General features: G+C 40.5%; 1 protein-coding gene across 3 annotated transcripts in view; it reads left to right on the top strand.

Moving 5' to 3' along the window:
• Positions 1–374: 374 nt before the first annotated feature.
• Positions 375–26,474, top strand: part of paplna (papilin a, proteoglycan-like sulfated glycoprotein) — a 43,850-nt gene continuing 17,750 nt past the window's right edge. For 2 of the 3 annotated variants that reach the window (XM_026285271.1, XM_026285270.1), the window contains exons 1-13: positions 375–506; positions 2,226–2,270; positions 2,358–2,432; positions 3,832–3,935; positions 6,748–6,808; positions 7,279–7,381; positions 7,519–7,649; positions 12,367–12,490; positions 12,576–12,656; positions 13,645–13,817; positions 14,078–14,201; positions 22,217–22,343; positions 24,770–24,841. In XM_026285271.1, the coding sequence (XP_026141056.1) occupies positions 2,382–2,432; positions 3,832–3,935; positions 6,748–6,808; positions 7,279–7,381; positions 7,519–7,649; positions 12,367–12,490; positions 12,576–12,656; positions 13,645–13,817; positions 14,078–14,201; positions 22,217–22,343; positions 24,770–24,841 (1,151 nt within the window). In that variant the 5' untranslated portion in view covers positions 375–506; positions 2,226–2,270; positions 2,358–2,381. The remainder of the gene's footprint in view (positions 507–2,225; positions 2,271–2,357; positions 2,433–3,831; positions 3,936–6,747; positions 6,809–7,278; positions 7,382–7,518; positions 7,650–12,366; positions 12,491–12,575; positions 12,657–13,644; positions 13,818–14,077; positions 14,202–22,216; positions 22,344–24,769; positions 24,842–26,474) is intronic. The other variant, XM_026285272.1, reaches the window with a different exon arrangement.

The raw sequence follows: 26,474 nt of genomic DNA, 5'->3' as shown, positions 1-26,474 counted from the left end.
CTGGAGTTCAATCACTCTCAGAAACTGCCATTAAAATCACTGAAACTGTTAACACTGTGAAATCAATATCTTAATTATAGATTCGTACACTCATCTGCACTTTGTTGTTTCTGATGAAATAGGATTTGTAACAAACGTCATTTTTCCATCGTTTCGTTTAATTATTAGTATTATTTATGATATTCGTGACAAAACATTATCACAATTATACAACAGTACTGTGGCATTTGTAAGGTTGGGCAATTGTTAATTGGCGGAAACGATTGTTATAGGCTATTTTTGTAAGGGGAGTTTTCCCACTATTAAAACGTTAGAATTGAATGCTTCTTAAATTCTCAGTGCTGCGTGCGCGCGCGTGCGTGTGTGTGCGCGTGTGACTCACTCTGGACATTTAAGCGCAGTCTTCCCTCGCGCTCCTCAGAGAGAGAGAGAGTTCAGAGAGCAGATCCTCCGCGTGAGATGCAATCATCAATTCTGCTTGCTTTCGACATCCGGAACAAGACAGAGTGAGTTATATGTTTACGAGCTATTGTTCATTTCTCTTTCAGTGTGTTTCTGTGTGAGGAAAAGAAGAGAGTTTGTAAGGTTCTCGCTGAAACACGAGCAGTTCATCAAAGTCTCTGTCGGGGATTGATGTGGGAATCCTGTTTCACTCTGGCTGGATTATTGGTTAAAACGGAAAAAAGAGAAAACACTTAGAAACACTGAACTGAAAGTAAACAGTGAGAAAGTATTTGATGTAATTGAAACAAAGCAAGTTCAGATTAATCAAAATAAGTTTAAAATATCCTTTAACATGTATTATCACATTTAATGTAAAAAAGGTGTAAAGTGGTGTGAAATTAATTTTCAAAAGTACAAATATTACCTATAGTCTCTCAGTCAACATTATGTTTAACAACATGATGATTAGTTTTAGATACATTAAAGTTTCATACAGCAAAGCTGCTGCTGTTAAATTGTTAGTCTTTGGATCGTAGTATATTTTAGCTGTTTGTCCATTTCGATGACTATTAGGTGTGTTTTAATAGGAGAGATTACATATACAAGTAAAGTTTACATCACACATCGCTATGAATTTATGAAAGGTATACAATGTATTTCACATCTGAACAAAATCTGAAACCACACAGGTTCTCCTGCGGTTCAGAAAAACACAACTTGCGTCGGCGTTTGCAGGAAAAAGCATGCTCAGACTAGCAGCAAAGCAGTCATTTACTATATTAAAGATCTTTAGTAGCTTGTTTCAGGCTGTTTGAACATGATTTCTGAGAGTGTTGCCTGACTACCCAGAAGTCCAGTGCATAGGCTACTGACATCACTGAGCTGAAGCGGTTCACCGTTGGCTGCCCCAAATCACAGTTACGCTGATCTGCTTCAAACAATAGTGCCACACACACAGCAAACAAACCTCAGTGCCCTCAGATCACTGCAACCTCAGGCAGCTTCAGAAACAAAGATGGGATGATGGGAAGAGAAACTAATGTCACACAACTGAGGACTAAATAATAATTAATCTATCTGAAGTATAATTTTATATGGCCATTTGAGACTGACAGGTCGTTGCTCATGCAAAATCTGCAGTTTTGGCACTTGGTGAGCACCAGTGAATTGTAATGGCACTGAATCTTAGCCTCTAACATAAAAAACCTGTTTCAGTTCAGTCAAAACAATCAGTGCATCCACTGATTTCATATTACAATAATTTTTCCCTTCAAAAACATAATTTATAATTTTATAGTAATTCTGAAGTCTGTTTTACAGAAAGTGCAGTGTATGATCTTGTACTTGGATTTTTAGCTTCAGACTATGAGTTAATGGAGTCAGAGGATATTGAATATGTTTGGGTTAGTTTAAGAGCACATATCGATTACATTTGTTTCTGTGCAAACTTTTTTTTTCTTCCGAATGACAGTGTATGATGCACTGTTTTCTTTTCCTCAGCTAAAATCTCTTGTTTGGTTCAGGGCTGTGCATTGGCCATTCTAGGCTACCAAATAATGGAAAGTTTGGATTTGCTTGGCTACAATTGCAAATGTAACATTTCTAGTACCCTTTTTCGGGGGCTGTTTGGCATGTGTTCCTGCGTTGCCAATCTAATGTTTTTTTTTTCTTCATAATTCATGTTTTGAGCCGAGGTGATGTGTCTTGTCTGTTTGAGCATGCACAGCCTCAGGGCATTGCCAAATGAACAGAAATCTAACACACACCTTTGTCTGTCACAGGACGGACGTTGGGGGTGTGAACACTGAATTGGCAGAAGACATCAGGTATATTGTCCACGTGTCATCTGCACACGTTATATTGTGTGGCGCAGGTGTTGTGGTTTAAGCATGTGTGCTGTGTGCTGTATCCAGACAGGATTGACGTCGAGCATCAGGATGCTGTCGGTTGTGGCCTGTCTACAGCTGTTACTGGCCTCTGCTTTCATGGTGAGTGAAATATTTCAGTAGTCTGTAACAGATGACAGTTCCGGTCAATAAATTACACTTACATCATCATGTAATGTAGAAAACTAGGAAATCTGAAACAGAGACATGTAACTGTTAAACAAAACATCCCAACACATGGTGTGAGAGGACAAACCTCATCTGCTTTACAATTTATATCTAAAAGCTAGCCACGTTTCATATACTCTGAGACATAGTACAGAAATACAGAACTGTTCGTTTAGGAATTTTAGAAAATACAAAAGTGGCTCTATTTGGAGACATCTGAGCACTTAAGTCACACTTAAGTCACAATGAAATTGACTTTTTCTTCGGTTATTATAATGTACATCTTTCTATACATCAGTTGTTTAATCTAACTAAATTAATGCAGAAGTCCTGGCTGCATAGGTTAAATAAAAATTTAAACATGAAACATGTACATGGATGAATTGCTAACACATAACAAAAAAGATTAGAAAATATAATTTTTATTTCATGGCAGCTTTATAACTGTGTGAATGTTACAGTATTAGTGCTGCATTCAGGAAATACTACACACCGACTTTCAGATTAAGTGTTTGGATGTTTCCAAATATCCTCAAATGCGATCTGCACTAAAGCTCCACTTATCTCGATGTTTGTATTATCATTTTTTTCACATCACACAGTTGTTTTAAACTACAGTTGTACTTCATCACATTAACAACATAATCACACAGCTACTTGCCAAATCAGTGAATGGACACACACATAAAATGATTATTTAATTGAGCTGGATTTTTTTTTCACGCGAGTAGAAAAGGTGTGGAGTGACACTTGCAACATTTATGGCAGCTATGAATAAAAAATCGCTTGTCTGGATAGTGGAAAGGCAGATTAGCATTATTATTTGAAGAACACAGAATAGCAAGATTGACCAATCCAAATCAAGCATCCCAGAGATTAATTGTAATTGATAGGAGCACAATATTTCAGTTATCTTAAAATACCACAGAGTGATTAAAGCTTGCAGACGGCATGACAGGAAAATTCACCCTTTGTGTTTGGCAAATGCTTGATGTAGTGTCATTACTGGACCTTCCAGTGAAAATGACAGATTGATCTCCAGTGACATCATATGCATTTCTTCTCCAATCATTTATCACTGCTTTTCTCATCATTATCTTAAACTCCGCCCCTTCAAGCTCACCTCCACTTTCGAGAGCCACGCCCACATCTCAACATCCAATCAGCACCTGCTGCACTGAACCAAGTCCTGCCTTGGTTTTTTTTCTTTTCAGATAATCTTATAGGATGTATATCGTAATGTGGCAGAAAACATAATTTCCTCATGACTTGAACTATCTTCATACAGTATGTGATTTGATAAAAACTGATGATGTGCTAACCATGTTTATAGCAACCCACGGGTGATTTCTGGGATGAGTGGGGTCCGTACAGTGAATGCAGTCGCAGCTGTGGCGGTGGGGTTACGATGAGGACCAGACGATGTGTAACCCAGCGGTGAGTGGCAGACTGTCATCACGTTCACTTGAGTTAGTTCAGCGATGAAACCGGTGTCAAGAGGTCCGTCAGAGCTAAAACACTAGATATTGAATAGTGCTTTGAATGCACAAGAGAGAGAGCTATTCTTCTCTAGCTGAAAGGAGAATATCCAGTTTAAAAGAAGACGGTAAACTGAGACGTGAACCTAGTCAAGGCAGGTCAAGACAGCTGTGTCATTATTCAGTGTGGAGAAGAGCCCACGGTTGAAAGCACCAGTCATCATCCTTGTTTACATCTTTAGCTTTTTAGAAACAGGCCTGGCCTCCAGGTGTTCAGTTAAAGAAACCCTATTCTCTATTCCTGTCCTTAAGATGTTATTTACACTCTTAAATATAAAGGTTCTGTATTGGCAACTACACTGAAAAAAATTATGTAGAAACTATTTTAGTATAGAAATCGCTAGTAAATTTTACAAAGAAACGGCAAGTGAATTAAATGTGAAAATGTATGCCATAAAACGATTAATCGTGATAAAAGTTTTGTGTGTGTACTGTGTGTAGTTTTATTGGGTCTCATTCATGAAACATTCGTAAATATACGAGTTAATATGTGAGTGATTTGCGCGTAAAGAGAACTTCCCGAAAACTCTTTTCCTGATTCACAAAAACTTCGTAAACGTCAGATGTGATAGTGAAATGTGTGTGTGTGTTAATGAATTCCAATCAGTCGTGAATGGGACGCGCCTAAAAGCTCATTCTCAATTACCATAAATCCCGCCTATTAAACCCGACTGACAACTATATATGGGCATCATATTATGACACCAAACAAAGGATTTCAACATGTCTTCTCAAAAGCGAATGAAAAATAAAAAATTCTCAGCTGCAGAAATTGAAGTTTTATTATCAGAAGTTCTTTCAAAACGGCACGTTTTATTTTCAAGCGTACATAGTGGCATATCAGGTCCTAAAAAAGAAAGGAAGCTTCACAGCATATTACATATGCTGTTAATGGAGTTTCATCTGTTAATCGAACAGTCCCAGAAGTGAAAAGAAAAACCGTATTTAATTACTATATATATAATATTTTTTTCAAAATGCTGTGTAAATATGTACCCGAGTATGAATTAAAATGCAGCCGTATTAATGAGCAAAACGTTAAGACGTTAAACGCACTATTTACGCGTGGCTGGGAGCAGGTGTAGATTTATTTCGTCATAACTAACATTTGGAGAATACAAACATTTTAATGAATCCGAAAATTTACGCCAGAACCACTTTACACACGATTTACACAAAAATGCGTTCTGCTCGTGTTTCATGAATGAGACCCATATCATAAATATACACAGTACACATGGATGTATTATGTAAATAAAACGTTTATTTTCGGAGGTGATTAATCGTTTGAGCACTCTAGACTAAAAATGTGAAAAGTAGAAATATTTTTTTGTTCCATGCAGAACCTTTACCATCCATGAAAGCTTTCCATTGGTTCTTCATAGTGAGAATTTAAAAATCTTCTTCACACTAAGAAAAAAATTGTTCTTTTAAGAACTGATCACTGAAAGGTTATTTGAGGAACCAAAAATGGTTCTCATATGGCATCACTGCAAACCCTTTTTGGAACCTTTATTTTTAAAAGTGTATCATCTGCAATGTTTCTAGTCAAGTATGCAAGGTCAAGGTCAAGTACGCACTCTAAGAGGACCGTGGTGCATTGTATAAGTGTGAGTTTCAGTGATAGGGACTTGACATTGAGAGCTTCGGTCATAAATCTGGGTGTTGGAATCTGGTCTGCGTGTTTAGTCTTGCATTTTACTCAGTGAACGGCGAGTATGAAAAGGAGGCAGATTTTCTATAAATGTACCACTCCTCTTTAAATTATTTGCCCAGCCCAAATTAAGTTAAATAATACTTTCCCATAAGAAAAGGTAGGCTTCTACCAGTTGGAATCTCTTCTGTCTTTGTTTGCATGCACGATGCTTTGAGAAACATAAACGTGCATGTGTGTCAAAACTTCCCAGAAACTGAGTTTTACAAGTGAACATGTGAGTAATTTGAGCTTTTGAACACACTTATCGCTCAAGACTAGAATGTTCCCCTGAGGCGACGTTTCTGGGACTTTCAGACATCTCTCTTCCAGCTTGGTGCGAGTGTTCGTACCTGTGTACTCCTGTGTCTTTTTGTCTCGCCGGGTGACTCACACAAATTATTACTGTCGCAATATTACTGTCTGTCATGTGCTGACATAACATTTGGAAATACTGGAAACTCCACGCAGCTGTATCTGTTCATTAATGATGTTACTGCTGTATGAGGACAGGAGAACAGGATGACGACTTTGGACCAGATGAGTAAACATATGAAGTAGTGCAGAACGTGTTGTGTCTCGGTACACACCTATAAGCAGAGAACACTTGTGGGTGTGTTTCTTTAGCAAGGGTGTGCATTTGTATGCATCCTTAGACATGTCTATAATAGGAGACGCTTGATTTGAAGGTGTTTTCAAACTTTTTGGGGGGGCTCTAAGAGGCATTTAAATTAGTTGTATTGTGATAAGTGCTATACAAATAAATGGGAATTGCATTCAATTGTGTCTTATACGTGCATGATTGAACACTTTTTACTTTCACGTTTGCATAGCAAAGATTGCTAGTTACCATGCTACACTACAGTAACGTTACACAACAACACTGAGTTGACAGTATTTAATGTTAATAACATTGTCAGCTGCAAATATGAACTTGGTTTTCCAGATGGTTTTCCAGATCACCTTGCAATAGTGTATTTTGTGAAAATCTTACCTTTAGTTCATGTGTCCTCCACAGAACTGATGGAGGTCATAGCTGTGTGGGTCCAGAGAAGTCCTATCGCTCGTGTAATATCCAGGTACACACTGGAAACCTGACCCATGTGCATGCTAGAAATGAAATTGGATATCTGATCCATTAGTACCATACTAAAGTTGATTGTATATTGTATTTTGCTTTGACATTATTAATATCTACATTATCATTCAAAAGTTTGTGGTCATGAACGTTTTTGCAAGAAGCTCACTAAGACTGCACTTTATTGATCAAAAATACAGTAAAAAAAAAAAAAGTAATATTGTAAAAAAAACTATTGCAATTTAGAACAGCTGTTTTTTCTATGTGAATATGTATTAAACTGTAATTTAATCATGTGACGTAAAGCTGAATTTTCAGCACCATTTCTCCAGTCTCCAGTGTCACAGAACAGCATTTATTCCACACTGAAACTTCTTGCAATTTTATAAATGCTTTTACTGTCACTTTTAATCCATTTGATGCATCCTTGCTGAATAAAAGTATTAATCTTCGGACCCCAAACCTTATCAGGACTGTCCCGAGGGATCAAGGGATTTCAGAGAGGAGCAGTGCTCTCAGTTTGATGGCTCTGATTTCCAAGGAAAGCGCTACAAATGGCTGCCGTACTATGGTGGTATGTACAGACAGGAAGTGATTCTGCACTGCACTTCGGCTGATTCAACACAAAATGAAATATTTAGCATGGTATACTAGAGGTTCTGTGCAGGTGACAGTACCAATGTTATGCTGTATCTTCTCTCTTCCGTTCAGGAGAAAACCCCTGTGAGCTCAACTGCATTCCCAGAGGAGAGAACTTCTACTTTCGGCACAAGTCTTCGGTGGTGGACGGCACACGCTGCCACCCCGGAGGAAAGGACATCTGTGTGGACGGGCTCTGTAAGGTTAGCACAACTTACCTGAGTGTGGAATAAATCTCATCGAGTTTTTCAATGATGATCCAGATGGTCGGTCAGTCAGCTAGTGGATAATTGAGGCCCAGTAGTGTATTTACATTTTATTTATCTTTAGATTTTCTTTCTTCTTCAAAGCAGATGAATTTGGAGACAGAACCACTCTTGGTGAACTCTCTTTGAGTGGGTTCTAGTTTCATTCCCTATTTCTGCTCTGCTGCTAAAGCTATCAAAACACTGGCTGTGTAACAGATCCCCTGCCCACAGGAACACATTTCAGAACAGGTTCTGGCAGACCTCAACTCGAAAATCCTGTCAACGTTTACTCAATGTTGTTCCAAACCCAGACCAGGGCTGTACAAATACAAATTATGAGTAGCTGTATTTCGTTATAATTACATTTTAAATAAGGGGTAATCAGATTACAGTTACATCTGAAAAGTATTTTAGATTACCAGTGATTACTTGTATTTTTATGTCATTTATTAATTTAATATTTAAGTAAACAGTTTGGGGATTTCAACCAACACTACGACTGATTTTCTGTTGAAACAAACAAAAAAACTATGTGCAGCTGTCTGTTCAATTAGCAACTCCAAGTGAGCGATACATGCTCATCATCACGACACATCAATTCTCCTAGAACTCACACTTTGCATTCAGTTAACAGATCCATATGAACCATGCATGAAATAAAAGTGTATAAAGTCAAACGATAGCTCTTTGTCCTTTACAGATTAACTTGAAGTTTTCATTCATTCGAAATGTTTAATAATAGATCATCTTTGACTCAGTAATGCAAGCTCATGATCTGATTCGTGAACGGATGATTCTTTTGAGTCAATCTTTCAAAATACTCTCTTTTTTATTTTGTTTAATGAAACCAAGTGTGGAAACCAATGGTTCACAAACTGGATAGATCTGAGATGCAGGGTATGCAAAATCGCTAGCCCGACGTCCCAGGGCAACTATGTTTCCAGTCTCCAGAAACAGATCGAAGCGGATCGTTTGAACTTGTTTCTAAATCTTGCCGATTCAAACATTTAAAACTATTCGCGCACATTCGGATCTTGCACGCACTCGTTCAAAGCACGCGCTGAGAGCAGCATTTCAGAGAATGCACTTAAAAAGAATTGATTCCTCTTTCATGTATCCTTGCTTCTAAATGAAAACATAGACACAAAATTATCTCAAAATAATTGTCGCTGCAAGTATTCTGGTAAACACAGTCGGTTATGTCTTAAGTGAACTTATACAGTGGGGAAAGACATCTCCTGTGCATTATTATATTGGATCTGTGCACTTGGTCTTAAAGGGTCAGCAGCCTTTAAATACCTGCTGTTCCATTAGTGCCACCTGCTGTCAGAGAGTGACATCTGCGTCACATTCACAAAGTTAAAATCGGACTATTCTGTTTTACTTAAAAAAAAAAACATTATTATACAATCCAAGTAACATGTATTTAACTTTTTTTTATATAGTAATTCAAATGGTTTCCTCTGATTTAAAATAGGGCACATACACATTTTGTGTTTAAATTAAAATTTCTTTTGATTGTATGATTTTTTTTTAAATTTTGATTTAGGATTTGTTTTAAAATGTAAAGTTAGTTTTATTATTGAACAACTTAACAGAGAAATATGTAACATTTTGTCTTTTGTCTAATAATAAAAGGACACATTTTCATTTATAATTTATCTTAAACTCATTTTATAAAAAAATAATATATATATATATTATGGCGGGGTGAAAAAAGACACGACGAGTAAGTACAGGTGAGTTCCCCGAAGGGTGGATTTTATTAATAAATAGTGTGGCAGAAGGCGGTGAGGTGAGGTGGTCTGGTGTGGGGTGCTCAGCTTCCTCTGTGATCTGTGTGCTGTGGCGGTGTGGGTCCGTTGTGCTCTCCCGCGTGCGGTGGGGCTGGCGGTCACACACTGCTCTCTGAAAGCAAGACAGACAGTTAGGATAAGCTGGCTCTCCTGGAGACATCTCTCACCTCTGTGTTCGTTCGCTCAGTGTTGCACGGTGAAGTTGAAGTCCTGGAGCGCCAGGAACCACCGTGTCACCCTCGCGTTCGTCTCCTTTGCCTGGGCCATCCACTGCAGGGGGGGGGTGATCTGTAATGAGAGTGAAGGGGCTGCCGAGGAGGTAATATCTGAGCTCCAGGACTGCCTACTTGACGGCCAGCGCCTCCCTCTCCACCGTAGCATACCGTTGTTCCGTGGGGGTCAGCTTTCGGCTTATTTAGATCACCAGGTGTTCCTCGCCGTCGTGGACCTGGTGTCGGATGCGTCCGTCTGCACCAGGAAGGGACAGTTAAAGTCGGTCGCTCAGAGTACCGGCTCCATTGTGAGGGCTGCCTTTATCCGGTGGAACGCCGCCTCCTTCTCGGGGGTCCACGGAGAGAGGCTAAGGAGGAGAAGTTAGGGATAAAGCAGCGGTAATATCCTGCCAACCCCAAAAAGGCCCTCCGTCTTGGAGGTGGGCCGCGGCGCGGAGAGGATTGCTAACACCTTCTTCTCCTGAGGTCTGATCAGGCCGCGACCCACCTGGTACCACAGATACTTTGCTTCCGAGAGGGCCAGGTGACACTTCTGGGGGTTGGCAGTCAGGCCAGCCCGGCGCAGTTCCAGTAGCACCCTCCGCAGTCTCTGAGTGCATTACCACGTCGACGATGTCCCTGGTGTCGCCGTGCACACAGGTGATGGAGAGCTTCGTTTTGGCTTCAGGCCGTGGGGGCAACACCACTGTCTTCACGAGGCTGACCACATTGCCGGAGTCCAGAAGAGCGAGGAAGGGGCGGCCGTTTAGGTGAACCTCCGCATCTGGCCCAGGATTTCCTTTTTTAACTCCTCGTAAGACTCGTTGAGCTCTGGGGGAAGAGTGAAATAAGCCCGTTGGGCCTCTCCCGTCAGCAGCGGGGCGATGATTCGGGCCCACTCCACCTTGGGCCACACCTCCCGGGTGATCTGGAGGTATGTGGTAACGTCATCGTGGCATGTCATCCTCGGCAGCAGCTGCGTGGCCTGGACACGGGGGTCAGGCAGCGGAGTACGTGCACCGGCAGCCATACGGAGCGCGGCCAGCTCCCGTTCGGTTGCCCCTTGCCGGGAGGCCATGTGCTCCATAATTTGTCCATAACTCACATCCAAAAAGACACTTATTTGGAGACCTTCTCGAACATATCCCATGCAGCGTTGACAACGATTTCCTGATGAAGTACGTTGACATGCACGGTCTCGCTCTACTCTGGTCAATGTGTGTGTGCAGACGCGCTTTTCAGAGAGAAATGCTCATATAAGAAGTTCCACCATCGTCTACGTCATTAGATCCATGAACAAAAAAATCCAGCCGAAACATGTAGCAACCCGGAAGTATGATTTTACTACTTTGGCCTTGTTTAGCATGAGAATCCATCTCTTTAACACTGTGAACAACTTTGCATACACAAAACACTATTGTACCCCCCCCCCCCTTTAAAGTTCGGTCCATTCATTAAACAAATCTATTGTATAACTTGTTTTGTCTACTTTTATTATGTGTTTGGTGTGCCTGGATTTGTTTTGAAGCTTGGAATGCAGCATGAAACAGCACAGAATCCTATTCATAAAAAAAAAAAAAAATGTTGTCCATAGAAATTCTGTGGAAAATTGATGTTCTTAAAAATAAAATGCAAAGAAAACACAAATCCTATGGGTGGTAGATGTCAGTAAGCATAAAAACAAGACATCAAGTTAATATGTTACTTTGTGTTACAAAGCTGAAGTATTTCAAAGTATTCAAAAGTATTTAGATTAAGTTACTAAACCTGAGTAATCTACTTTTTAAAGCATGTATTTTGTATTATCTGTAATGAAATACTTTTTAAAAGTAACCTTCCCAGCCCTGACCCAGACTCTGGTTCATCTTCAGAACACAAACAGAGGACATTTTTAAAGAAACCTGAGAGATTTCTGTCCCGCCATTGAAAGTCCAAACAATCAAAACTTTGATGCTTCAAAAGGTTCATAAAGAGATGAAAAATGTAAATATTATTAATAAAAATGACAAAAAAATTAATAAATTGGTGAAACTTTAACAAAAGTTAAGAAAATAGCACTTAAAATAAAACATAATAGTCTATTAGTGATACTAAAATAACACTGATACACATATAATCTTTAATCAGCACATGTACACAGAGCACATCAAATGTTATGAAACATGAAGCGTGAGAAATTTATGATATCATTTTCTTTTTCAGTCATCCAACCCTTTAAATCCGACTCTTATCAAGAAATCCCACCCAACTCACTGGTCAATTATGGAAATATGCAGTTTTGCACATCCCTTCTGCAGGTGCTTTCTTGCCTGCTGTGGTTTAGTAAATATTTTGCGTGCCTAAGAGCTTTAAATTCTTGGAATTCATTTTAACATTTAGTCATTTGTTCTTGGTTTTTTAATGAGGTCTATTTAGAATAATTATCATATTCACAATTGCTTTAAAGTTGACATTTTAAAAGTAGGAAGAGAGTGAAAACAGTGAGCTTTCTAAGAGCCTTTAATTGGCTGTTTGAGGTTTCTCAGTGGACGTTAAGAATCTCTCAGTGTGGAGTTGAACAACAGCATCTTTGTTAAATCGTGCAGCCACAGGAAGTCTTTTACCTTGAACTTGTATGGTGTTTAGAGAACTACAGCACTGTGTCTGTTCTTTGTCTGCTCACAGCGTCTCGGCTGTGATAACATGCTGGATTCGCTCCAGGAGGAGGATCCCTGTCTACAGTGTGGAGGAAACGGACAGTCATGCAGTCTAGTCAAAAACAATTTCTCAATGCGAAACCTGCCCAAAGGTAAATGCGCCCAAAATATAACCACATTTACATTTTAGATGCATGTTCCTGTGCCTGAAAAAATCGTTTTATCTCTTGCTTACAGGTTACAATCAGATGTTCATCATCCCTGTTGGGGCGACCACAATCAGCATTAAGGAAACAGTACCAACGCGTAATTACCTTGGTGAGTGTATGTGAGCAGCGGTGGCTCGTGGGTTTTAAAATAGAGGAGGCACTAATTGTATTGGTTTATGGATCCCTACTGATAATAATTATTATTTGCTTAACTTTTTTTAAAATGGTGTTTTGGTTGATTTTAGTCAGAAAACATAAAGAAAATAGGAAACACTTTATTTTGATAGTCCACTTTAGACACTCTACAAGCAGTAAGTAACTTTGCAACTACATGTCAACTAGCAGTTAGCAGAGTATTAGTAGACTGTCTGCTTAATATCTTCTAACACTTTCTTTGTCAACTTATTGTCAACTTATACTAAGCCTAAACCTACCCCTACCCCTAACACTAACCCTAAACCTACCATAACAGTGTACTCTGAGAGTTAGTAGACATGTAGTTGCAAATTTAGTTGATATGTAGTTGACATGTAGTTACAAAGTTACTTATAGATGGTAGAATATCTAAAGTGGACTATCGAAATAAAGTGTAACCAGAAAATAATATCCCTTCTTAAAAGTCGGGTGTGCTGTATAATTAAGACGACTGCTGTAGCCTATATCCAGCTCAGACGTGTTCACTCTTTATTTTTAATTTGTGTATATATACTGTTTGAATGACAGCTTGATAAATCTTTTGGTGATTCAACATTAAATATCACTACTCATCATAAGTACATCGTAAATTATCAGTGCAGCTGGAGATGTTCAAACTAATATCACATAATTCTCTATGTTGATTGGTTGATATACTGTACCAGAAGGGAGGCTAAGCTCCTCTGTGAGGTTTCTTTTCTCAACACTCCTCAGCGCTAAAGTGAACACTCAATGGTGATTGGCTAAGACATGAACTAAAATGAATTCTAAATTTTATTAACATTAAATCATCCTCGTCCCATTTGTGCCTCCCTCAACGAGACGCCACTGTATGGGAGTAAGATCCTAATCCATTCATCAGCATCATTGACCTTTGTATCCTTGCATTTTTCCTCTGACAGCAATCAAAAACCTGCGTGGTGAGTACTACCTTAACGGACATTGGGTGATCGACTTCTCTCGTTCCACACCTATTGCTGGCACTGTGCTGTATTACCAGAGAGGAGCCGAGGGGGAAAATACTCCTGAGATAATCACAGGCCGCGGCCCGACCACTGAGCCCCTAGTGATAGAGGTGAGAGCACATTTAAGGATTCCTATTAGATTTGAGTGTGTTAATTAATGTTGGAAGTAGAATTCACAATTAATCAAAACAAAACTGGAAGTGGCTAGTGCAATTTAATTGAATAAATGTATGAGCTGCATGTTTCATAGTGAGGCACTGCAATGAAGGAGAGCCTGCAAAATGTAAACAAAAACGTGCTGCTTGCCTTCACCTGTTTGAGACATATTTTCCACAGAACACTATGACCACCAGTGTCTGTTTCTCTACAGCTAATCACTCAAGAGGACAATGAGGGAGTGGAGTATGAGTATTATCTGCCGAACGGACGCTCAATGGAGGGATATTACTGGAGCTATGGCTCCTGGTCTGCCTGCAGCAAGGAGTGCAGCTCAGGTCAGTATGAGCACCAATAAGCAGTTTGCACTGAGGAAATATGCCAGGCTCAGCCGCTGGGTTTTGTAGAAGGACACGGGAAGAGTGTCTGTACATTTAAGGCAAGATACAACAGGCAAGTTTGACTGAAAGTTTCATTCCTGTCTGTTTTCTTAAGGGCTTTACAGAGAGGTTTGTTTAGATAATAGTGTTATGTAAGCTGATATATGTAACACTATATCCATAAAAACATGATGCTTTTTTGCTGCCTTTAATATGATTCTGACAGTATTTATTTACAGAGTGGTAACAAGAGAAACTTTGAACCTGGCTTTATCCAGTGTTCAGATTTCTGTTTTGGATGTTTTTGCAAATGAGTGCATATTTAGTCTCATTTGTATACACTGAAAAATTAGCAATATGATAATGGTAACATCTACATTATTTAATGCAGCTTCACATAAATAAACAGGAAAATAACAATGTTAACGATGTACTGTAAAATAACAATGTCAAATTATGAAACTATTTTAGGATTTAAAGCAGCTCTTAAGACTGTAGTGTAATCACTCAGCTCAGTTTAGTTCAAATTCGGTTTACTGCCATAAACAGCTAACCAGGCTTTTTACACGGGCATTTTGTGGATTCTGTTAAAAATGCATAGATTTGTGTCACAAACACCCTGTACTGATCAGGACAGATAAGGTGTGTATCAAGCCAACCGGCTCCAGTGGCATATCCTGTGGAAGGAAAGCTCTAAAGTGGCACTGTTTGAAGAGTATGAAGGGGATGTTTAATTTCTGGTTTATTTAATCTCTGATTAAAGACTAGCTGCAGCAGAAATCTTGAGGCAGTTTGGATGTTGTTTTCACTGAAGTACATCAGGAGCAGTTGCAGTTAAGACACTTATCATCAAAGCTTGGGAGGGCTGCTGTTGGTGAGATGCACATGATGATGCATAATAACAATCTTTATCAATATCTAGTAAGAAGGAAAGCAGAACGGGGGTTGGGTGCCAGAATACAGCTGTTTATGTTGTAACTGGTGATTATGGAAATCTGAACAAAAATATTTCAAACCTGGAAGACTTTGGGCCTATAATGTCATTGTTGTTTTCATGTTTATTAATATTTTTTTCATATAATGCAGGTATTCCCTATTTTTTTTGTCAGCCAGATCCCTTAAAAGTATTTACTTGAAATAACTCAGAAAGGTTTCTTAAATTTCAGTAATTTAACAATACATTTGCATTTTTACAGTTCTTTGATGCTGGTTAATGGTCACATTGACTTGCAGAAGAACAAATAAAATGTATTATATTTTTAGCGTTCAAGTGTTTAAATTATTATTATTTAAACATTTTATGATTTTACTAATTATTAACCCTGCTGCAGTTATTACATTAAGCCCAGTTTGAGAAACCCTGGTGTATGATATTGACATAAATATAGAATGTGTTTTTCTTTACTTTTTTATATCAGTATTGTACTTTGATGGTAAGTTTAAAACAAATTTGATAAAAAGTAATCTGAAAGTAATCTCAAAAGTAGTATGAATGTATTACCTTAAACAAGTAACCAACATTATGTAACTAACTACAGTTTTCAATATGTAATTTGTAATCAGTAACAGACTTCAATTTGTAAGTACTGAAATCTACTCTTCTGTAGAACAGGATCATTGCATATGCACTAACTTACACTGATCACCCCAGCCTGTTCATGTTGTCATTAAAGCAAAATAAGGACCAAATTCTCACATTTTTAACAAGGGTAAAGCCAGCTAATGTCACTATTAGTACAGTGTATCGCAACCTTTTTGACTCAAAAATGATATTCAGAGGTATTTCTGATATTTCTGCTGTGATGACAAAAGTTTTTTATTTACAGACAATAGGAGTGACAATATGTTAAAATTCTGTAAAATAATTAAAATATTTAAATAAAAACATTCTGGAGGTTTATGCTAATTTCAAACCTTGTCTATGTAAAGAAACTATTGGCAACATATTCTGAATAATTAAAATAATTTAATCAGACAGTGATTATCAGATTCTAGATCCATCACTGAACTCTGGCCAGGGGCTGGAGCCATCACTGGGCTGTACTCCGGGGCTGAAGCCGACACTGGGCTGTGCTCAGGGGATGGAGATGACACCGGGCTATCCTCTGGGGCCAGGGCTATCACTGGGCTGACTCTGGAGCTGGAGCCATCACTGGGCTAAATGCTAGGGCTGGAGCCATTACTGAGCTGTGGTTATGGGCTGGGGCCATCACTGGGTTGTACTCAAGGGCTGGAGCCATCACTAGGTTGTAATCAAGAGCTGGAGCCATCACTGGGTTGTAATCAAGAGCTGGAGCCATCACTGGGTTGTACTCAAGAGATGGAGCCATCACTGGGTTGTACTCAAAGGCTGGAGCCATCACTGGGTTGTACTCGAGAGCTGGAGCCATCACTGGGTTGTAGTCAAGAGCTGGAGCCATCACTGGGTTGTACTCAAAGGCTGGAGCCATCACTGGATTGTACTTGAGAGCTGGAGCCATCACTGGGTTGTCCTCAAAGGCTGGGGCCATCACTGGGTTGTACTCGAGAGCTGGAGCCATCAATGGGTTGTACTCGAGAGCTGGAGCCATCACTGGGTTGTACTCAAAGGCTGGGGCCATCACTGGGTTGTACTCGAGAGCTGGAGCCATCACTGGGTTGTACTCAAAGGCTGGAGCCATCACTGGGTTGTACTCGAGAGCTGGAGCCATCACTGGGTTGTACTCGAGGGCTGGAGCCATCACTGGGTTGTAGTCAAGAGCTGGAGCCATCACTGGGTTGTACTCAAGAGCTGGAGCCATCACTGGGTTGTACTCAAAGGCTGGAGCCATCACTGGGTTGTACTCAAAGGCTGGAGCCATCACTGGATTGTACTTGAGAGCTGGAGCCATCACTGGATTGTACTTGAGAGCTGGAGCCATCACTGGGTTGTCCTCAAAGGCTGGGGCCATCAATGGGTTGTACTCGAGAGCTGGAGCCATCACTGGGTTGTACTCAAGATCTGGAGCCATCACTGGGTTGTACTCAAAGGCTGGGGCCATCACTGGGTTGTACTCGAGAGCTGGAGCCATCACTGGGTTGTACTCGAAGGCTGGAGCCATCACTGGGTTGTACTCAAAGGCTGGAGCCATCACTGGGTTGTACTCGATAGCTGGAGCTATCACTGGATTGTACTTGAGAGGTGGAGCCATCACTGGGTTGTACTCAAAGGCTGGAGCCATCACTGGGTTGTACTCGAGAGCTGGAGCCATCACTGGGTTGTACTTGAGAGGTGGAGCCATCACTGGGTTGTACTCAAAGGCTGGAGCCATCACTGGGTTGTACTCGATAGCTGGAGCCATCACTGGATTGTACTTGAGAGGTGGAGCCATCACTGGGTTGTACTCAAAGGCTGGAGCCATCACTGGGTTGTACTCGAGAGCTGGAGCCATCACTGGGTTGTACTCGAGAGCTGGAGCCATCACTGGGTTGTACTCGAGAGCTGGAGCCATCACTGGGTTGTACTCGAGAGCTGGAGCCATCACTGGGTTGTACTCGAGAGCTGGAGCCATCACTGGGTTGTACTCGAGAGCTGGAGCCATCACTGGGTTGTACTCGAGAGGTGGAGCCATCACTGGGTTGTACTCAAAGGCTGGAGCCATCACTGGGTTGTACTCGATAGCTGGAGCCATCACTGGATTGTACTTGAGAGGTGGAGCCATCACTGGGTTGTACTCAAAGGCTGGAGCCATCACTGGGTTGTACTCGAGAGCTGGAGCCATCACTGGGTTGTACTCGAGAGCTGGAGCCATCACTGGGTTGTACTCGAGAGCTGGAGCCATCACTGGATTGTACTTGAGAGGTGGAGCCATCACTGGGTTGTACTCAAAGGCTGGAGCCATCACTGGGTTGTACTCGAGAGCTGGAGCCATCACTGGGTTGTACTCGAGAGCTGGAGCCATCACTGGGTTGTACTCGAGAGCTGGAGCCATCACTGGGTTGTACTCGAGAGCTGGAGCCATCACTGGGTTGTACTCGAGAGCTGGAGCCATCACTGGGTTGTACTCGAGAGCTGGAGCCATCACTGGGTTGTACTCGAGAGCTGGAGCCATCACTGGGTTGTACTCGAGAGGTGGAGCCATCACTGGGTTGTACTCAAAGGCTGGAGCCATCACTGGGTTGTACTCGATAGCTGGAGCCATCACTGGATTGTACTTGAGAGGTGGAGCCATCACTGGGTTGTACTCAAAGGCTGGAGCCATCACTGGGTTGTACTCGAGAGCTGGAGCCATCACTGGGTTGTACTCGAGAGCTGGAGCCATCACTGGGTTGTACTTGAGAGCTGGAGCCATCACTGGGTTGTACTCAAAGGCTGGAGCCATCACTGGGTTGTACTCAAAGGCTGGAGCCATCACTGGGTTGTACTCCGAGGCTGGAGCCGACACTGGGCTGTGCTCAGGGGCTGGAGCCAACACTGGGCTATACTCAGGGGCTTGCACCATAACTGGGCTGTATTCTGTGGCTGGAGCCATCACTGGGCTGAATTGTAAAGCTGGAGCCATCACTGGGTTGTACTCCGGGGCTGGAGCCGACACTGGGCTGTGTTCAGGGGCTGGAGCCAACACTGGGCTATACTCAGGGGCTGGCAAAAATAAATGAGCTGTGCTCATGGACTGGAGACATCACTGGGTTGTGCTCAGGGGCTGAAGCTGAGACTGGGTTGTACGCTGGTGCTGGAGCCATCACTGAACTCTGGTCAGGGGCTGGAGCCACCACTTGGCTGTGCTCAGGGGCTGAAGCCATCACTGGGCTATACTCAGGCTGTAGCCAACACTGGGCTGAATTCCACAGCTGGAGCCATAACTGAGCTGTACCAAGGGGCTGGAGCCATAACCGGCCTGTACTCTGGGGCTGGAGCCAACACTGGGCTGAATTCCAGGGCTGAAGCCACTACTGAGCTGTGCTCATGGCCTGGAGCCTTCACTGGGTTGTACTTAAGAGCTAGAGCCATCACTGGGCTGTGCTCAAGGGCTGGAGCCATCACTAGCTGTACTCATGGGCTGGAGTCAGGAGATTTAGCAATCTTAGGACTGGGCTGACACTCTGGAGAGAATTCAAGAACAGACTCTGGGCTGAAGACTGGATAGAAGAAGTCGTCTTCTTCAGAACTACCCAGAAGAAAGTAAAGGCTGGATCTGCCACTTTAGGTATCAGGTCAGCTCTGTTAGAAATCATCTTTCAGTCTTGGGGAAAGACAGGTGGACTGGGTGACATGGTCCCAGTGCTAAGGTATATGGAGGGTGCAGGCTTAGGTGAGCTGGAGTGCCCACATGCTTTCGGATGGAGACTGAATGATGATAATGATTGCACTCATAAACTGCATCAACTACAACATTTGAATTGTTCAGACAGAGGACATAAGCAATGAAGTTCACTAAGGGCCTATTACAATCAACGGGAGAAAGGAACTGACATAACTCATATTTATAACTTCAGTCCCATCCAAAAGCAGGCATTGAGAAATGTATTGCTTCAACTCACCAGATGGGAGTTTTCCAAGAACTCCTCCACATACCACTCCAGAGGTCATCCGTGCTGTTGGTGAGGAGTTAATCTTCAGCCCGGTTTATTAAATCCTTGTTTTGTTTCTGCATTCTCTCATGGGTTTTTAGGTGCAGTGAAGCACACAATGAAAAAGATCGGTAGCACTTTATTTTACAGTCCTGTTCCCCATGTACATACTATGTACTTATTATAGTAATTACAATAACTATGTAATAACTAGGTACTAACCCTGAACCTACCCCTAAACCTAACCCTACCCCATGTAGTTACCTTGTATTACCAAAACTTTCTTAGATAAATACACTGTAAGTACACTATAAGTACATGTTAGTACACGTACTGTAAAATAAAGTGCAACCAAAAGATCCTTAGGAAGATGTTTTAATATCTCTTAAAAACATGAAACAGTAGGAAAATACAACCACTATAACACAAACAAATCAAATCAATACAGGACAAAGGGGAACAGGAAACTGAGGGCTTAAACAATAAGCAGACATGGGCCCAGACCAGTGAGGCACACCAGAACAGAACATTCTTAATCCATAACAAAAGAAACAAATAATCAGGGAACAAATAAAGGAGAGCTGAACTAATTAACAGGTTAGTTAAAATCAATCATGAAACTGAAAAAATAAAAGACATAAAAACTAATCAAAAACAAACTTTAAACAAACAAAAAATGTAACAACTTTTTATCACCAATAAATGTGTACTTTTCCCATGTTTGCTCAATAAGCCATTTCTGAGCAATTTAAATTTTAGAGCTTATTTCCATCTATGCATCCATATATCTAGGCTTTCCAATACTGTGGGAGCCCCTGGATCACAAATAAAAATTACAGGTTTAGAGGGAACTAATTATAAAAAAAATACAGCTTGAATCTTGAATATATATATATATATATATATATATATACTTTTTTTTTTTGAAGCCTTAATGCTTGTTTTGTCTTATGTCCAGGTGCATCTCAAAAAATTAGAACGTTGTGGAAAAGTTCATTTCAGAAATTCAACTCAAATTGTGAAATATGTGTATTAAATAAATTAAATGCACACAGACTGAAGTAGTTTAAGTCTTTGGTTCTTTTAATTGTGATGATTTTGGCTCACTTTTAACAAAAACACACCAATTCACTCTCAACAAATCAGAATATGGTGACATGTCAGTCAGCAAATCATATCAAAACACCTGCAAAGGTTTCCTGAACATTTAAAATGGTTTCTCAGTTTGGTTCACTAGGCTACACAATCATGGGGAAGACTGCTGAGCCACAAGGAGGGTAAGCCACAAACATTCATTGCCAAAGAAGCTGGCTGTTCCCAGAGTGCTGTATCCAAGCATGTTAACAGAAAGTTGAGTGGAAGGAAAAAGTGTGGAAGAAAAAGATACACATCTAACGATAGAACCACAGTCTTATGAGGATTGTCAAGCAAAATCCATTCAAGAACTTGAGTGAACTTCACAAGGAATGGACTGAGTCAAGGCATACAGACATGCAAGGAATTTGGCTACAGATATCATATTCCTCTTGTTAATTAAGCCAGTCCTGAAGCACAGACAAAGTTAGAGGTTTCTTACCTGGGCTAAGGAGAAGAAAAACTTGACTATTGCCCAGTGGTCCAAAGTCCTTTTTTCAGATGAGAGCAAGTTTTGTATTTCATTTGGAAACCAAGGTCCTAGAGTCTGAAGGAAGTGTGGAAAAGCTCACAGCCCAAGCTGCTTGAAGTCCAGTGTTAAGTTTCCACAGTCTATGATGATTCGGGGTGCAATGTCATCTGCTGGTGTTTGTCCATTGTGATTTTTGAAAACCAAAGTCACTGCACCCGTTTACCAAGAAATCTTGGAGCACTTCATGCTTCCTTTTGTTTACCAGCTATTTGAAGATGCTGAGCTTCCATACCACCTCAGCAGTGCCACAAACTGATCACCTCCATTACACGCCAAATTGAGTAGGTAATTAAAGTAAAAGGAGCACCTACCAAGTATTGAGTACATGTAAAGTAAACGAACATTCACTATAATTCACTAAAAATATATATATTTATTTATTGGTCTTAAGTATTCTAATTTGTTGAGAGTGAATTGGTGGGTTTTTGTTAAATGTGAACCAAAATCATCACAATTAAAATAACCAAAGACTTAAACAACTTTATTAATTGATTTAATACACAAGTTTCACAATTTGAGTTGAATTACTGAAATAAATTAACTTTTCCACGACATAATATTTAATTGAGATGCGCCTGTAAAATATTTTTTACAGGTGCATTTTTCTGGTTGAGAACTATTGTGTTTGTAGGCTGATAATATTATGCCCTGCATGCAATTGTTGTGGTTGGGATTTTCTTATGTATTTGTTATGCATTTATTCATGGTTGGCATATCTGTACTGAAAAAGGGTTTATATTTTTCTGTAATTTTGCAATCCTTTTTCCATATATTCTAGGTTACCAGTCACGTCTGGTCTTCTGTACTTTTGATGATGAAGCGTATTCTGATTACCTGTGTGCTTCCGTCCCTCGACCCCTCAGTAACCGCACATGCAATGAACAGCAGTGCCCACAAACCCGCAGGTACAGCATTTTCAGCTCAAAGTTTAGTTTGTAGTTTGTTTGGTGCATTAAAGGTGCCATCTGTAATGTTTGGCAAAAAAAAACAAATCATACTCCACATTCCATACCAGATGGGGGCAGTATGCCTCAATAAAGTGAATTGGTCTACTCTAGAGTAACAAACGAGAAACGGCATAGTCTCTGTGCTCCGCCCCTACTTTCACAACAACACTACAGCCATAGCTGAAGCCTAACTGTGCGTTCACACCACCGGCGTCTAGAGCGTCAAAAATCGCTCTTGCCGCTCTGCTCACGACGCTGCAGAAAGATTTGTGAGCGCTCAGACGCTCTAACGTAGATCGAATGTTTATTTTGTATTTAAAGTGGCAGCAAAGCAAACAAGCTTGTTGATCTCATGCAGACTAACCACAAGGAGTTATAACCTCATTAAATATTGTTGTGGACGAAATATTAGGATCCTTTACTTAAAATGAACAATCTCAGACACCTTGGTCCACGTATCACTTTTAATTTATTTTTTTATGTCCCTGTAGGCAAACAGGGACACATCATAGATTAATACAAACGCTAAACAGCAATAATCAACCTGTCCTTTATTCTGCTTGAGAACGAATGTGCCAACTCTCAAGCATTCACCGTGAGACACACGCAGTTGACTCTTTTCACACGCTTTCACGCCACACATCAATTTTTTCACGCACAGAAAAACCACGAAGCAAAGAGGACACGGAGACCAACAGACTAGACAGAGCAGGTTAGTTATGATACATAGGGCTGTGCAAACAATCGAATGCGATTTTCATGCACCTCTCATCAGTAAAGACGCTCCTGTAATTAGAAGTATATCTACAGCATGTGCATTCAGATCAGGGTTGCCAGGTTTTCACAACAAATCCTGCCCAGTTGCTTCTTAAAACTAGTCCAAAACTAGCCCAAATGCGTTTCCGGGAGGTTCCCCGATAAAAATTGCTTCCCGGGGTTAAAATATAAATTTTTGGGAAGGGTTTCCCTGGTAAAATTAGCATTTTAGGGGCTAAATATCACGTTATTGGGATTGGGATTGCTTCAAACCGCGGACATGAAAAACAACCGCAGACTTGGCAACACTGCTTCAGGTGGAGCGGCAGTAACTGCACAGAGCCTTAGTCTACCGACAACTAACACAAAATTGCTTTCAAAATCGACAAAGAATCGCCTGCGATTTTAACATCGATGTTGTGTAGATTGTCAGTGAATTACGGCTCCGTGTAGTAAATGCCAACCAGTGTTGCCAAGTCTGTGGTGGTTGTTTTTCATGTCTGCTGGTCACAGCGACCCCAATACAAATAACGTGATATTTAGCCCCTAAAATGCTAATTATACCAAGGCAACCCTGCTAAAAAAAACTATATTTTAACCCCGGGAAGCAATGTTTTATCGGGGAACCTTCTGGAAGCGAGATTGGGCTAGTTTTGAGAAGCAACTGGGCAGGATTTGTTGTGAAAGCCTGGCAATCCTGATCTGAACACACGTACTGGAGATATACTCCTAATTACAGGAGCGTCTTTACTGATGAGATGCGCATGAGTAAAGACAAGCACAGCCCTATATAATAAATGGGTAACATTAAGTTATAGCTAGCTAATTATCAAACGCAGCAACGGTTAGCCATCGCTAACATTAGCGCGTTTATCGAACAGCCTTCGATACATTTCTATGTTATAACTTCCCGAAAACAAATACACAAACATATAAAACAAACTTCTAGCGAAATACTAACAGCATCTAACTTGCAAGTTCGGAGTCAAACCTCATTTCTTTCAGGTCCATCAGTTGTCTCCAGCGATTAAAAGCAGTGCCGATGTTTACTCTGGTATTCTTATCAGATTTGATTTGTGATTCCGAGCGCGGTTGTTTCCCTGTAGCGGGTGTTGGTCTTTTGCCAAGGGCTTCAGCTATCCTTCCGCTCTCTTCTCTGAACTGAAAGTAGTGGGCTGTACTTTCCACACGATTGACATCAGGTCCAGGTACGCCCTGCGAGTTATTCGTGTATTCGTTGCAGGTTGGCTGGTTGTTATGTTGCCCGCATACCGCCTCCCACGGCCGAAACTGGTATTACGACACCTGTCGGGCCGGGGCTAGTAATGCTAATGCTAATTAAGGTTGATATCTCTGCAGCACTATAACTTGACATTTTTTTAATGACATCATCGCCTTTATTTCTTCTCATTCTTTTGATGCGTGTAGGTCATGTTATGGATATGTTTACCTCAATTTCTGCATATGGCACCTTTAATATCTGGAATGTCTCTTTAGAGTGTTTATGTAGTATCATAAACCGATTTCTCCCCACAAATGTGTTTTAATGTTTTGTTGTAAATTGCGGTCTGACTTGTTGAGAACCGCTGGGTCTCACAGCTTTGGCTGTACTGTTCCTGTTCTGTAAGGATGGCGTATGTGTACGAGCCACGCTTGTGGAGGCCCATGGAAGCACCACGAGTCTATGTACAAGTGTACAGGTAACAGCCTTCAGAGGCTGAAATACTGCAGCGCATGACCTCAAACACACATATGTGTCTAGACTATGCAACCTCTCAGGAATCTCACATGTTTCATGTGCCTCTGGACTACATTATGAGATTTTCGAAAGAATTTTAAGCATCTATGTGTAACTGATTTCCTGGTACGTACAGCACCAAATTTTATTAAAAACAGTCCATCAGTATAACAGTGTCTTTTAGATCTTTATGCCCTTTGAGAATGAGCTGGGTAGTAAATGAATGACAATTTAGATTACAGTTACTAAACTAATCTGAAAAAAAAAAAAAAAAAAAAAAAAAACCTGGAAGACTTTGGCCATGTCATTGCGGATTTCATGTTTATTAATGTTTGTTTTATTAAAGTGATCAAAAAAAAAAAAAAAAAGTCAATCAAATCCCTCTGTCCTACAATATTAACTTAAACAATGCATTTGCATGTTCTCTGCTGTTGGTTAATGGTCATAAATAATTCCATTTAAATCTATAAACGAGTCAAAAGTAATCTAAATTAATTCATATGTAGTCAGAATAAATTACCTAAAATTAGTAATCTTAGTTACATTACCATTACATACATATAAAGTACAGACCAAATTTTGGACACACCTTCTCATTCAAAGAGTTTTCTTTATTTTCATGACTATGAAAATTGTAGATTCACACTGAAGGCATCAAAACTATGAATTAACACATGTGGAATTATATATGGAATTATATACATAACAAAAAAGTGTGAAACAACTGAAAATATGTCATATTGTAGGTTCTTCAAAGTAGCCACCTTTTGCTTTGATTACTGCTTTGCACACTCTTGGCATTCTCTTGATGAGCTTCAAGAGGTAGTCACCTGAAATGGTCTTCAACAGTCTTGAAGGAGTTCCCTGAGAGATGCTTAGCACTTGTTGGCCCTTTTGCCTTCTGTCTGCGGTCCAGCTCACCCCTAAACCATCTCGATTGGGTTCAGGTCCGGTGACTGTGGAGGCCAGGTCATCTGGAGCAGCACCCCATCACTCTCCTTCTTGGTCAAATAGCCCTTGATGCCTTCTGTGTGACTCTACAATTTTCATTGTCATGAAAATAAAGAAAACTCTTTCAATGAGACGGTGTGTCCAAACTTTTGGTATGTACTGTACATATATTAATACTTCTATATTTTTGTTTTTATCTCTTTTTAGTTTCTTTATCCGTCAAATTAATCTAAATGAAATGAGAACTCTTGCTTTGCGCCTAGCTCAAATCAAATAAGTTTTTATATATTTCCTTTCAGTAAATGTTTATTCTATTTAAGTGCATAACATAATGTAATACTGTCTGGCTCATCTAAGAGATTGTTCAGATCATTAGTGTGTTTGAGTTCAGTTCGCACCAGTGTTTTACATGTTTAGTGCGATGTTTATGTCTTACAAGCACTCGTTCCTTCACATGTGAAGATGAACCAGGGCAACTGTTCAGCTCAGAGCTTCACTCGTCTCTTTGATCCTGCCTCGTGTGTCAGAGGAGGTGTTTCTCTTCTGCTTTAAAGACACTGACTGCAGTAGTTTCCCCTCAGTAAATATTTCTCTGATTTCTGCCGTTCACATAAATGAACCGTAGAGCTCTGAGCTGAGCTGCT

Source organism: Carassius auratus, chromosome 17 (assembly GCF_003368295.1).
Source record: "Carassius auratus strain Wakin chromosome 17, ASM336829v1, whole genome shotgun sequence".
Taxonomy (NCBI): Eukaryota; Metazoa; Chordata; class Actinopteri; order Cypriniformes; family Cyprinidae; genus Carassius; species Carassius auratus.
The sequence above is the reverse complement of the archived record's forward strand: the minus strand, read 5'-3'. Positions and strand labels throughout refer to the sequence as shown.